Below are 15,061 nucleotides of genomic sequence, written 5' to 3' on the forward strand. Positions count from 1 at the left end.
GAAAGGGCCTAGTAAGCCATTCAGTTGTGTCAACTTTGAATGGGCAATAAATGAATAAAGGCCTTGCTAGTGAAGCTCATATCCCAAGGATGAATTTTTTAAAACTTTGAGTTTTTTTTTAAATTACCCTCCTTACAGTGCCTAAGGTGGGAACACACTGGGAAATCAGGGGCACAAGACCAATTCCTGGGGAACTCTCAGGAACCGCACAGTGGAGCACCCGTGTTTTGCCCCTCTGCAATGTCCTTGTGCACATTCTCACCTGAAGATTAGATTCTTACTCCATCTTCTTCCTAAGCATTGGTAACACCTAAATCTATTACGGTGATGAAGGGCCCATTCTGTAGTTAAACAGAAACAGCAACATGGAGACACTGGGTGGGCAGAGTTGCATTTCATATAAGATGGAAGACTTCCTTTAATTCCCCCGTGCGCCAAGTTCCAGAGGTGGCCAATTTAAGGAACAGAAACACTAAGGAGTGGAGTTTTCCTGACTGGTAAATCCACTGCTCTCAGATGCAATTAAACCAGGTCTCACCTCTCCTTGGCTCACCATGAGCGACATTGCCAGTTCTGACTCCCCAGTATAGAGCAGATCATCAGAAACGAGTGGCATTCTCTCTGTTTGTTTCCAGCAGAGGGTTGATTTGCCAAGCCAGGAAGTGGTGAACAGAGAATGCACAGCACTTCCAGAGAGGGACCATCACAGAAATACAAACAACAATAACACAGCAAGATACAACACCCTACCAAGTGGTAAGTGTTGGCTGGGCTTACTCCCTACCTTCTTCCTTCACCTGTCCCAGTGACACTGTCCCATGGCCTGCTTAGGCTAGTATTAAACTGACCATTAAGATGGCCATTAAATTCCATGTAACAGAAGGGGGATGGTAATCTAGTGGTAATATTACTGAATTAGTAATCCAGAGGCCTGGATGAATGATCTAGAGACACAAGTTCAAATCCCACCATGGCAGCTGGGAGAAGTTAAATTCAAAATTAATTAATAAATCTGGAATAAAATGCTATTCTCATTAATAATGATTATGAAATTACCGGGTTGTCATAAAAACCCATCTGGTTCACTAATGTCCTTCAGGGCAGAAATCTACCAAACTTACCAGATCTGTCCGACATGTGACTCCAGACCCACAGCAATGTGGTTGACTCCGAACTGCCGTCTGAAATGGCTGAGCAAGCTACTCAGTTGTATCAAACTGTTATGGAGAAAAGCACCGCGGGTCTACCCACACCACCTGGACTGTAGCAGTTCAAGGAGGCAGCTCACCACCACCTTCTCAAGGGCACTTAGGGATGGGCAACTAATGCTGGTCTCGTCAGCAATGCCCACGTCCAGATGAACGGATAAAGCAGGGCTTGGGGTGAATTACCAGCACCAAGTCACAAGCAGTGCGATGCAATGATGTATCAGGACAGCACTTGAACATAAAAGCAAAAAACTGCGGATGCTGGAAATCCAAAACAAAAATAAAAATACCTGGAAAAACTCAGCAGGTCTGACAGCATCTGCGGAGAGGAATACAGTTAACGTTTCGAGTCCGTATGACTCTTCAACAGTTCTAAGGAAAAATAGAAGAGAGGTGAAATATAAGCTGGTTTGGGGGTGGGGGGAGGGTGGTACAGGTAGAGCTGGATAGAGGGCCAGTGATAGGTGGAGGTTGCCAAAAGATGTCATAGACAAAAAGACAAAGAGGTGTTGACGGTGGTGATATTAGCTAAGAAATGTGCTAATGGTGACATTAAGGGCAGAAAGCAGGATGAGCAAGGTACAGGTAGCCCTAGTAGGGGTGGGGTGGGGGGAAGGGATCAAAATAGGCTAAAAGGTAGAGATAAAACAATGCATGGAAATACATTTAAAAATAATGGAAATAGGTGGGAAAAGAAAAATATATATAAATTATATATATAAATATATATAAACAACTTTAGATCATGAACTCTCTCCTCCATCCCCACCCCCTTTCTGATCCCGCTTTTTTCCAATAATATATACATATCTTTTTCTTTTCCCACCTATTTCCATTATTTTTAAATGTATTTCCATGCGTTGTTTTATATCTACCTTTTAGCCTATTTCGATCCCTTCCCCCCACCCCACCCCCACTAGGGCTATCTGTACCTTGCTCGTCCTGCTTTCTACCCTTAATTAGCACATTCCTTTGTCCTTTTGTCTATGACATCTTTTGGTTATCTCCACCTATCACTGGCCCTCTATCCAGCTCTACCTGTCCCACCCACCCAACCAAACCAGCTTATATTTCACCTCTCTTCTATTTTTCCTTAGTTCTGATGAAGAGTCATACGGACTCGAAACGTTAACTGTGTTCCTCTCCGCAAATGCTGTCAGACTTGCCGAGTTTTTCCAGGTATTTTTATTTTTGTTTTTGTTCAGCACTTGAACATGGTTGTTTTCAGATGCTTCTGTGTCACAGTTAACATGGGGCCCATGAGGTGAGGAAGTAAGTGCTGGAGGAGGTTTCCTCCCTGGTTCCACTACACAACTGTGTTGCTATACAACATATACATTTTAAACTCCCAGTTACCTGGACCAGATGAATGCAGAGGCTGAACGCACCACTGTAGCTTGCAAGTGATATAATCAACCTGAAGGGGGTGATTGAGAGGTGAATCAGCAGGGAAACCCGCAGGATGAAACACTTTCAATTTTTGCATTGTTTCCCCAGCAGCATTTCCTCAAAGCAGCTTTTTAAAATCTTGGAGTGACTTTGAAATCAAAACATGTGGAGCTGAAAAGGAGCCTGTTAGAAACCAAGCCACACAGACAGACAAGAAGGATTTCAAAGAAGCAATGGATTCCGTGTCTGGTAAGCAGAAGGTCCAACATTCAGTTGCGGGGTTTGTATGAATTGTCAATGTGCTATCTTACTCTGATTGCCACACTTGGTGATGGAGGAGTAAAGTGGGTCAGGCAAATTTAGAAGTGGCATTCAAAGTGAACACAGGTTAGAGACAGTGGAACAACGTGAGTGGCAATTCTTCTGAGCTGGGCTTCCCTCACTCCGGCTCCTTGCTGGGGGCCTTGTATCCCAACAGCAACAACAACAACTTGTATTTATGTACCATCTTTAACCTTGTAAGGCATCCCAAGGTGCTTCGCAGAAGTGATTATCAAAATCTGAGCCACATAAGGAGACAGCAAAAGCTGGGTCAAAGAGGTAGGTTTTCAGGAGTATCTTAAAGGGGGAAGAGAGTAGGAGAGGTTTAGGGAAGGAATTCCAGAGCTTGGAACCCAGGCCTTTGGAGGCACAGCCACCAATGGTAGAGCAATTAAAATTGGTGATGCATGAGAAGCCAGAATTAGAGCAGCACAGAGATCTCAGGGGGTTGTGGTGCTGGAGGTGATTACAGAGACAGAGGAGGGGCGGGGGCGAGGCCATGGAGAGATTTGAAAACAAGGAAGGGATTTTAAAATTGAGGCATTGCTTAACCAGGTATCGGTCAGCGAACACAGGAGTGGTGGGTGAACAGGACTTGATGTGAGTTGGGATACAGGCAGCAGAGTTTTGGATGAACTTAAATTTATGGAGGGTGGAAGATGGGATGCTGGTCAGGAGAGCATTGGAATAGTCAAGTCTGGACGCATGGATGAGGGTTTCAGGAGGTGAGCTGAGTCCAGAGTTGGCTGATGTTACTGAGGTGGTCTTAGTGACAGCATGGATGAGAGGTCAGAGTTCATTTTGGGGTCAGATATGGCACCAAGGTTGAGAACAGTCTCAGACAGTTGCCAGGGAAAGGGACGGAATTGGTGGCTAAGAAACAGAGTTTGTGGTGGAGACTGAAGACAGTCAGTCTTTCCAATAATTAGTTGGAGAAAATTTCTGCCCATCCAGTATTAGATGTCAGACAAGCAGTCTGACAATTCAGAGACAGTGGATGGGGTGGAGAGAAGTTATGGTGGTGGTTATTAGTGTACATGTGAAAACTGTTTTCTCAGATGAGGTCACCGAGGGGCAGCATGTAGATGAGAAACAGGTCCCTGAGTTATGTTTCCCTCAGGGTGGCCTCTTGCTGGGAGTGTTATATCCCAGTCATTAATCTGCATTCCTTTCAGCTCTGTCGAGCATTGCTAGAAGGCTCTTCCAGTGTTTGAGCCTAGATGATGAGTGTCAGCAAGCAGTTTCACATCTTGTTATTTGAATTTGACCCCATCACATTGAGGCCATTTTTAAACGCGTTGATCTAGTTTGTGTTCACTGCTGTCTTCCAAGGGGCCGTGGGAGCTTGTTAACTTTGTGTGTGTCCCTGTAACCTCGTGCTGTGTTTGTTCTTGGCTGCAGAGAGAAGGACATTGCCAAGGCTGGAAGAGAAGATCCGTCGCCTCGAGCAGGCAGTGTACCGAGCTAAAGAGAGGGTGAAGTCAGGCTCTGAACTTAACCTGCTCTCCCTCAGCAAGACCTTCAAACGGGCATCCTGTGGGCAATCACTGGCGCTGTTTTCCTCAAACTCAGAAACCACAAACCCTGAGGTATGTTTGAGTTGCTTTAAGGGTGTAAGAGAGGCCTTCCCCCTTTGAATGCTGTGTGCTGCACATTTTGCCAGTGTTGCTGCCTGCCCCAGCAACAGCATTTATTAGAATGCCTTGCACAATTTCAGGGGCATCCCGAAGCACTTTGCAGCCACTGAAGTGTTTTTGAAGTGTAGTCACTGATGCAGGGAAATGCCAATTTACACACAGCAAGCTCCCACAAACAACAATGAAATAAATGTTCAAGGATTGGCTGAGGGATAAATATCAGCTGGGGTACTGTAGAGGAAATCCCAGCTCTACAAATAGTGCTGAGCAATCTTTCATATCTACCTGAAAGGGCAGATCCAGCCTTGGTTTAATGTCCCATCCAAAAGACAGCACCTCCAACAGTATTTCCTCACTCCTGCCATGGGAGTGTCAGCCTGGATAGAGGGCTCAGGTCTCTGGAATGGGATTCGAACCCACAACCTGCTAACTCTGAGATAAGAGAGCCACCCACTTAGTAAAAACAGACACCATGAGGACCAGCTTGAGCTTTTTGAAGTTCAGATATCAATAAGGGCTGGGATTCTATCTCAGCTGAGACTCCAGTATCAATCCATTTACGTTGTTTGCACCCAGAAAGTAGATGACTGTGAATGGTGGCTCCTGATGATATCATAGCTCAGCAGCAACAGTTTCATTGTACCTCGGGGTGAAGGGGGCTAGTGGTTAGTCAGTCGTGTCAGTGATATCAGTAAGATGGACTCTCAGCTGCAAAAAGTCTGAGGTCTCAGGCAGCTGTCAAAACTGGTGGGCTGGACAGCAGTCAGTACGGGAAGCAGGGTGGGGCAGTTGAAGTTCCAAAATGCTTCTCTATTAGTCTGAGGAATGTGTGAACCCTGCTTTGCCTCGTGCTGTTCAGTCCAACCCAATTGTCTCAAACAGAGAGTCAGGGCAGAGGCACTAACTTTACACTCACACAATGTTTTGCAACTTAAGCAGATATTTGTTGTGGTTTGAAGCGCTTTGCCACTTGACAAATCCTCCCATCTCATTCCTCCATCCACACATCATCTTTCCCCATCTGAGTGCACATCTAGAACTCTCCCAGTACAAAATTCCCACTCTCAACCTATAGGATGTTTCAATCCTTTTTCACCTGTTCAGATTTGGACTACATCTGACCACGCGCTTGGCTGTCTCATGTGGTAACAATATGATCCAGTGCTCTCCCTCATTTCAGATCTGAACTCCACTTGTTCAAATGGAGCTGGGATCTGAAAGAATAAGCAAATTGAGGCAAAAACAAACTGGCAACTTTTCTCCAAAAACAAATGTAGCTTTTGCATTTCCTTTGCAATCCTCATTTACACCCGACTTCAAATGGGCCCAGATTCGGAATTGCGTTTGACGGGATCTGATCATTTTTGAGCTCTGATTGGGCTCAAACTGTCCGTTTCTGCCAATCTCCTTGAGTCAAATTCGAAGTTGTTGATTATTTTCAATTCGATTGACAGGTTCCGATTGTGAGCCCAATCCTAAGACGCACAGCCTCGGCCAAAAGCTGTCTGAGAAGGACCCCATCTGTCACCGTGGTCGAAAAGGGCAGAGTGCTTCAGAAAACGAAGGTATGCATCACCCATCTTTTTGAAGTCTTTCTTTGTTCGTCGATCAGTTATTCGGAGATGCTCCGAGCAGTAACAGAATGTTGGATACAGTCAGCAGGTCAGGCAGCATCTGTGGAGAGAGAAGCCGAGTTAACGTTTCAGGTCTGGCCTTCCGCCAGAATGGTGACTGTTCAGAGACTGTGGCCCACAGTCCGTTTCACGGTCTTTCTTGTGATTTGTGCTAAAACTTTGCCAAACTTTTGAGGATTAGTGATTTTGTTTTCGAAAGATGAGGCTGTTGCATCTCACAGCAGGGTCAGCCGTGCCTCAGTGGGTAGCATTCTCACCTCTGAGTCAGAAAGTCTTGGGTTCAAGTCCCACTGCAGAGACTTGAGCACCAAATCCAGGTCGACACTCCAATGCAGTACTCAGGGTGTGCTGCAGTGTTGGGGGTGCTGTCTTTCGAGTGAGATGTTAAACTGAGGCCGCGTTTCCCCCTCTTGGATACGTAAGAGATCCCATAGAAGTATCTGAAGAAGAGCAAGTGAGTTCTCCCTGGTACCTCAACCAATATTTATCACTCATCACTAAATGGTCACATCTCATTGTTGTTTGTGGGATCTTTATGAGTGGGGCCTCTCTGCTTTCAACCTTGCTGATATCGAGCAATGGAGACCACGGTCCTTCAACTGGGTTTCTTAATTCAGGCTAAATGCAAGATATGTCTTGTTGGTGGGTTTAGTGTGCTCTTTGGGTCCTCACCTTTTCAGTCAAACTCAGCAGGAGAGCAAAGACATAGCTGGCCCTGATACAGCTTGCTGCCCTTACTGACATGATTCTTTTCCTTTACAGGAATGGGAAATGAAGTCGTCAGTCTAATCAAACATTAAAGAAGACGCATTTCCTCATCTAAGAACTGTCTCCATGTGAATATGCCCTGTTTGGAGGGCACTGTAAATATTGGAATCAGCATGTTGATCATGCAAAAAATACTGGATTCACTCTTGGTCTCTGACTCTTAAAGGAGGGTGACTCCCATACTGAACCTGGTCTCCATTACACTCTGCGAGCTACACCAAGGGTGACGTGTAATAAGATGCACAAGTATGCCAGAATCAGACTCTAATCTCACTGGGGAGGTGGAATCTCCAAAAGCCTATTTTATCATCACTTTTGTTCCAGACGCCTGTCTATACTTATCATGCAAGCTAACCTTATAAGCACAACATGGTGGCAAGTTTATTTTCTAAATCAGGTTTTTTTTTCACATTTTCCCTCAGCCCCACCCCATCCCCCACCTGCCGAGATAGGTCACTCTCCGACCCAGCAGCAACCAGGCCATGGCATTCACAGCTGTTACTAACCTTCAGGTCAATTCTGGAACCTCATTGCCAAACGGGAGGTGACAAATTGATCATTTACTCAATGCACAAATTTCTAAAGCATACAGTGCACAGTGGTGGTGCCGCCTGCACTAAGGGTTAACGCATTCTCCCATCTCCATCGTCCTCTGCCAAGGGGCTTTTTACTAAATCTCAGCCTATCTAGAGTTAACAGAAACAAGGCTGAGATTCCCCATGGGCGAGTTGGTGACGACCTGATATAAACATGCCTGACAGACACTTACTTCCTTAACAGCTGTTGTGTGCTAACTGACAAAACAAACTGGCAGACAATCCACAATTCTGTCTTTCCAATCTATCCATTAATTGGTGCTGAGATAGCTGATTGCAGCCACAACAGGAGTAGGGGTGTTTACAGCCAGCTTTCGGGCCAGTAGGTGAGCAGTGAGCCAGGCTTCCCAATCCTGAATTCTAGTCAATGACCAGTGCTGCAATGGTCTAGGGGTCAGGTGAGCTCAAGGTTGCTTTGGCGGACAACTGCAATCTGCATAACTGATTGACACTGGCTGCATTCACTGCCACAAGGAGATGGGAGTTTGGGGTGAGGTGCCAAAGAGTGTGATGGTTACAGATTGGTACCTAGCGCAACTCATTGCCTTTAGGACACCTGAGAGGGAGAAAAGGAACTGGTTTCAAGAATAATTAAAACACATCAATCATATTGGAGCAAAATAACACTGTATAAATGTCACTGAGCAGCACCAATACTAACATGAAATTATCAGATTTGTACACCAGAATTTACTGATTCTTGACTCTGTATTACATTTGTTTATAAATTGTACATGGTGAGTTTTCTTTTTTGCAATGATTTGTACCTTATGGTGGGTTGGAGATATTTATGGCATTGTAGACAAAAGCACTGATGAATTCAGGTTGTTTGGGCTTGGCTTCCATCTCAATACTGAGGGAGTGCTGCAATGTCAGAGGGACAGTACTGAGGGAGTGCTGCACTGTCGGAGGGACAGTACTGAGGGAGTGCTGCACTGTCGGAGGGTCAGTACTGAGGGAGTGCTGCACTGTTGGATGGTCAGTCCTGAGGGAGTGCTGCACTGTCGGAGGGACAGTACTGAGGGAGTGCTGCACTGTCGGATGGTCAGTCATGAGGGAGTGCTGCACTGTCGGATGGTCAGTCATGAGGGAGTGCTGCACTGTCGGATGTCAGTCATGAGGGAGTGCTGCACTGTCGGAGGGACAGTACTGAGGGAGTGCTGCACTGTCGGAGGGTCAGTACTGAGGGAGTGCTGCACTGTTGGATGGTCAGTCTTGAGGGAGTACTACACTGTCGGAAGGACAGTGCTGAGGGAGTGCTGCGCTTTTGGAGGGTCAGTACTGAGAGAACGCTGCACTGTCAGAGAATCAGTACTGAGGGAGTGCTGCACCGTCGGAGGGTCAGTACTGAGGGAGTGCTGCACTGTCAGAAGATCAGTACTGAGGGAGTGCTGCACTGTCGAAGGGTCAGTACTGAGGGAGTGCTGCACTGTCGAAGGGTCAGTACTGAGGGAGTGCTGCACTGTCGGATGGTCAGTCCTGAGGGAGTACTACACTTTCGGAAGGACAGTGCTGAGGGAGTGCTGCGCTTTTGGAGGGTCGTACTGAGAGAGCACTGCACTGTCAGAGGATCAGTACTGAGGGAGCACGGCACTGTCGGAGGGACAGTACTGAGGGAGTGCTGCACTGTTGGAAGGACAGTACTGAGGGAGCGCAGTACTGTTGGAGGGACAGTACTGAGGGAGTGCCGCAGTTGGAGGGTCAGTGCTGAGAGTGCTGCACTGTCGGAGGGTCAGTACTGAGGAAGCGCTACGCTGTCGGAGGATCAGTACTGAGGGATCATAGCACTGTCAGAGGGTCAGTGCTGAGGGAGCCCTGCACTGTCAGAGGGTCAGTGCTGAGGGAGCCCTGCACTATCAGAGGATCAGTGCTGAGGGAGCCCTGCACTGTCAGAGGGTCAGTGCTGAGGGAGCCCTGCACTGTCAGAGGGTCAGTGCTGAGGGAGCCCTGCACTGTCAGAGGGTCAGTGCTCAGGGGGTGCTGCACTGCCGGAGGCACTTTCAAAAGGGACAGTACTGAGGGAGTGCTGCACTGTCAGGAGGTCAGTACTGAGCGAGTGCTGCACTGTGAGGAGGACAGTACTGAGCGAGTGCTGCATTGTCAGGAGGTCAGTACTGAGCGAGTGCTGCACTGTCAGGAGGTCAGTACTGAGCGAGTGCTGCACTGTCAGGAGGTCAGTACTGAGCGAGTGCTGCACTGTCAGGAGGTCAGTACTGAGCGAGTGCTGCACTGTCAGGAGGTCAGTACTGAGCGAGTGCTGCACTGTCAGGAGGTCAGTACTGAGCGAGTGCTGCACTGTCAGGAGGTCAGTACTGAGCGAGTGCTGCACTGTCAGGAGGTCAGTACTGAGCGAGTGCTGCACTGTCAGGAGGTCAGTACTGAGCGAGTGCTGCACTGTCAGGAGGTCAGTACTGAGCGAGTGCTGCACTGTCAGGAGGTCAGTACTGAGCGAGTGCTGCACTGTCAGGAGGTCAGTACTGAGTGAGTGCTGCACTGTCAGGAGGTCAGTACTGAGCGAGTGCTGCATCGTCGAAGCGACTGTCTTTCCAATGAGACCAAGATCTCGGCTGTTCCCTCAGGTTGATGCAAAAGATCCCAGGGTAGTATTTTGAAGAAGAGCAGGGTCATTCTGGAGTCTAGTTAACCCTCGACCCACATCATTAAAACACATTATCTGCTCATTATCGCATTGCAGTTTGTGGGACCTGACTGTGTACAGATTGGCTACCATTTTCATACATTATTATGCTGAGGACTTCAAAAAGTACTTCACTGGTCTAAAGCTCTTTGGGACATTCTCAGATCATGAAAGACGATATATAAATGCAAATCTATTTTTCTTAGTTCATAAACTAGATTAGATCACCAATGACTGAAGATTGTGTCCAGTAAATAGCAGATCAATCCAGAATAGAATGTCCCAGGACTCATTGCTCACATTGATTAGCACTAACATCGACAGAAAGATCATAGGATCAGGATCAGTTCCAGATTGTGAACATGGGGCTTTTTGTCAGTGGGAATGACCTGGTAATTGCCCTCGAGATAGATAATCCCAACTCTGCTCCTATGCTCCTGCTCTCCTTGCTGGTCTCCCATGTTCCATCCACTATAAACTTGAAGTCATCTGTAAAACTGCTGTCTCTATGCTACTCACTCCGTCCCAGTCTCACAGAGTGAAAAGGGGCAAGAATTCACCAAGGCTCCTTAGACAGCACCTTCCAAACCTATGACCACTACCACCTAGAAGGACAAGGGCAGCAGACACATGGGGCAGAATTTTCTGCCTGCCGGGAGGGCGGGCCCGACCCAATCTCCTGCAGGCCGGGAGGCGATCCCCGCCGGAGAAGGGGGCCCCGCCGTCATTTTATGTGGGCGGGCCAATTAAGGCCGGCCCAGCGTGACATCCGGCAGGAAGCGCTATGTGCTTCCTGCGCGGGCGGGGGGGATTCCCCAAAAACGAGAGTCTGCTCTTTCACGCATGCGCAGGAAAGAACGCACAGCTCCTTGAGGTTAAGTGCTGCTTCAGGGAGATTGCTGACACTTTTAAAAAGATTAAAAATAGAAAAAAAAAATCCTTAACATTTCCCCATTATGTGACAATGTCACATGAGGTGGGACATGTTCATAAATTACAGTAAAACTTTATTAAACTGTTTAAATCTCTACATGAAACCTCATCCTTAAGGTTGGACGGGCAGGTCCTTTAATTGTTTAAATGATCCTGTCAATGGTCTCAATTGGCTATTGACAGGTCGGCGGGCCCGCAGCTGATTTTGCTGTGGGCCCACCTTCCTGAAAATTTAAATGGGGCGGGATGACGTCAGGGGAACCCCCGACATCACCCCACGTCATTTTACGCGTCGGCGAGAGGGCCCCGCCCCCTGCTCACCGATGGCAAAATTCTACCCATGGAATCACCACCATCTGGAAGTTCCCCTCCAAGTCACACACCATCCTGACTTGGAAATATATCGCCGTTCCTTCAGTGTCGCTGGGTCAAAATCCTGGAACTGTCTCCCTAACAGCACTGTGGGTGTACCTACACTACATGGACTGCAGCGGTTCAAGAAGGCAGCTCACCACCACCTTCTCAAGGGCAATTAGGGATGGCAAATGCTGACCCAGCCAGTGAAGCCCACATCCCATGAATGAATATAAAAAAAGTTGGGGAATCGTGAGTTTGCTCTATGGTGAGTTAGGGTTTGACAGTTGCTAGGGCTGAAGGAGGGGGGCCGACTATGCTGGACAGAGCACGTGTGTGCTTGCAATCGTAGGGGAACTGCAGATTTCCCACTTTATATTCATGATTCACACCTGTAGCTTGTGCCCGTGTCCTGTGTTCGCCAGCTACCGGAACAAAGGCTTTGCTGTCTCTGTCACAGCTCCACTGTGGGAGATCCAATCTCTACAAGGTCAACTGGGTAACAATTGCAAACTGCAGGCGATGTGTCACTTTATCAAACCTCTGGGAGTAGATGCAACCAGAGACGGTAACCTGAGCTAAATCTGCGTCTCTGCTCTATTCACCCGCCTTTGCTTCATATCCCCTGATAGCCTTACCCAACACAAATCTATCCAAAACAAAAACAAAAATAAAAATACCTGGAAAAACTCAGCAGGTCTGACAGCATCTGCGGAGAGGGATACAGTTAACGTTTCGTGTCCGTATGACTCTTCAACAGAACTAAGGGAAAATAGAAGATAGGTGAAATATAAGCTGGTTTAAGAGGGGGTGGGACAGGTAGAGCTGGATAGAGGGCCAGTGATAGGTGGAGATTGCCAAAAGATATCATAGACAAAAGGACAAAAAGGTGTTGACGGTGGTGATATTAGCTAAGAAAGTTGTTGAACTCAATATTCAGTCCGGAAGGCTGTAAAGTGCCTAGTCGGAAGATGAGGTGCTGTTCCTCCAGTTTGCATTGAGCTTCACTGGAACATTGCAGCAGGCCAAGGACGGACATGTGGGCATGAGAGCAGGGTGGAGTGTTGAAATGGCAAGCGACAGGGAGGTCTGGGTCATGCTTGCGGACAGACCGAAGGTGTTACAAATCTGTCCATCTCATCAGCCTTGAAAGCTCCAAGTGTCCCTGTGTGTCCACAGTCCTTTGGAAGCAAGAATTAAAGTGCTTCCTGATCAGACTCGCCAACTAAAATGCACCTTACTTCAACAACCACTGGAGCCCATATGTCTCCATTTGTTTTAAACTCCTTGATTTGTTTGTTTAAATCCAGGTGATTTCACGTTCTTCATAGTCAGAATGTCCAATAACCTCAGGAATGGAGATTCACATCACAAAATATTTAAAATATGTCCAAAAATGTGTTTCCTTTCATATTGTAGTTAATCACTTTGAAATATCTTCAGTTTGCTTTGGAATATGATCAGGTTTGAAGTGTACTTTCATTGTTAAGTGGCCACTCCTCAAAAGTAACAGCGCACACACAGGTTGATTTACATGTTTTTTTACTTGAGAGAGGAATGCCGGCTGGGGTGCCAAGAACGTACTTGTGGCATCTCCAAGCAGTCTCGCGGGATTTGCAACTTTCCCAGCTCAAAAACCAGAACAAAGGGAGACAACACCTCGGGACAGTGTGAGTTTGCAGAACATCACTTTCCCAGTCACGTACAAATTTATCATGGCTGTAAAAGCCGATTGCAGTGGATGTGCCGGGGTTGTGGAGAGCAGCCACAGAGCATGGCCACAAATCCAAGAACAATGAAGAACCTTCAGAGTGAACATGGTCAAATCATCATCAACATTTTACTCTGACAGCAGCAGATTGGAACTTTCATCATACACAACTTATTATGAAACACAGAATTATATATTTGTTCAAAAACTGTTAAATATGGTTGGGCAATGAATAGTGATTAAAGGAAGACTGGGGAAAGAGTGGCTAAGTTGGACAGCCAGCACAGACATTGCAACGGGACTAAGACCTCACATTCCATATTTTTATTATATATATATATATATATATATATAAAATACACACATTTATACACATACATATATCCTCATGGCTAATTTCTAAAATTTTAAAACTGGACAATGACCTTTTAAAATGCCTAAAGCGATGTCTGTTTGTGACCTTAGGAGCTAATCTGGCAGTATCAAGAAAATTTGCACCTCATTATCTCTAAAGAGACCCTAAAGACCCCTGTGGGCTGCAGAGACAAAATTCAAAGAGAACTATACAAAGGCCATTTGCATTTCAGAACCCAGGCTGGCTAACCAGAGTCTACTAGCCTGCTGAGACAAAGAACCCTGCAACCTTCCTTTCAAATTCTTAATGGTTGGAACATTACCAATCTCAGAAACCCAGACAAAGGGATATACACTCTTTGTCAAAACCAAAGTGGAGAGGTGGGTATCATGTGACTGGTGGAACCAATAATATTGCCTTGTGGAGTTGTAAAGCTCAGTCTGCCATATTTCCATCTTCCTAGTAGCAGCACAGAAAAGGGGTTCTGTCCAGGTTTGAATGCCTGACCCCCCCCCGCCATCTACACTGTTTCGACTGGAACTTCTATACCATCGCTCTCTGTGTGCCTATCTCATCGTGGAAGTCAACTCTACTGGCAAAGTGAATTATCCAGCATCAGTTCAGCCTGCTGACCTCTGTGAACGAACACACCATTGGACTTTGAGCACATGTGAAAGAATAATCTTTTTCTCCGTGGTCTTTGCTTTGTAAATCTTTCTTTCTCTATTCCTCTTTTATTGTATGAATGCACAGGGGGATATGTTGCAACCCTCCCCCCGCATCTGAGCGTGTGAAAATAAACTAACCCTCTGAGTTTACCCTATCTCGAGTTTATAGTGGGGTTATTAATAGAAATTGGATCACACCAAAACTGAGGGGTTGTGTCATGACTCACTGGGGATAGTGCGCTATAATATCAAGCCCCACTGTTCCCTGAGCTGTGACAAATGTGAAAAGTTTGACCAAACCACCACATTGCCCCAATTCTACTTAACTGTTTAATTTAGGTTAACAGAATACGAGCACCATGTAAACTTAATAAGTAAATAGCTGCTTATTGAACAAATTGTCTTTAACTAGTGTCAAAAAATAAGAAATATGACATGCTAACTTCCAACACTATAACTTAAACTCTACCCCCTTCTTGAATCCCTGTACACACACACAACACATAAGACACACAAAACATGGATTTTAAGGATGGGATAAAACAGTTCAATAGCACCAATCTAGAGTACAGGATTCCATGTGTTGATTTTGATTGATGTCTTCCAAATTCCTTTCAGTTCTTGTTGATGACACAAGTATTTAGTTCACTGGTTGAGCACTTGCCTTCAATGTCTCCAACAGTGATTTTCCCCTTTTGCCTCTTGACAGGTATTTTCAGAGAGAGAGCAGTTGTAGGGATATGAGGAGAAAAAGCCAGCTAGCTATTATTGTGGAATTACTGGAATCTTCCTCACACAGGAGAAAAAGGTTATAGGCCTTGTTCCTTTCAGGCTAGGAGCTATTCCGCT

At 46.3% G+C, this 15,061-nt stretch overlaps 2 protein-coding genes across 5 annotated transcripts in view; both read left to right on the plus strand.

Annotated features, from left to right (window-relative positions):
* Nucleotides 1–8,291, plus strand: part of LOC144694917 (actin filament-associated protein 1-like) — a 204,609-nt gene extending 196,318 nt beyond the window's left edge. For 3 of the 4 annotated variants that reach the window (XM_078565680.1, XM_078565681.1, XM_078565682.1), the window contains 5 exons: nucleotides 636–756; nucleotides 2,709–2,846; nucleotides 4,320–4,507; nucleotides 6,010–6,120; nucleotides 6,952–8,291. In XM_078565680.1, coding sequence (XP_078421806.1) covers nucleotides 636–756; nucleotides 2,709–2,846; nucleotides 4,320–4,507; nucleotides 6,010–6,120; nucleotides 6,952–6,978 — 585 coding nt within the window. In that variant the 3' untranslated portion in view covers nucleotides 6,979–8,291. The remainder of the gene's footprint in view (nucleotides 1–635; nucleotides 757–2,708; nucleotides 2,847–4,319; nucleotides 4,508–6,009; nucleotides 6,121–6,951) is intronic. The other variant, XM_078565683.1, reaches the window with a different exon arrangement.
* Nucleotides 1–15,061, plus strand: part of ikbkb (inhibitor of nuclear factor kappa B kinase subunit beta) — a 505,718-nt gene that overhangs the window by 350,630 nt on the left and 140,027 nt on the right. The window lies entirely within an intron of this gene.

The sequence above is a fragment of the Cetorhinus maximus genome, chromosome 20 (assembly GCF_964194155.1).
Source record: "Cetorhinus maximus chromosome 20, sCetMax3.hap1.1, whole genome shotgun sequence".
NCBI classification, from domain to species: domain Eukaryota; kingdom Metazoa; phylum Chordata; class Chondrichthyes; order Lamniformes; family Cetorhinidae; genus Cetorhinus; species Cetorhinus maximus.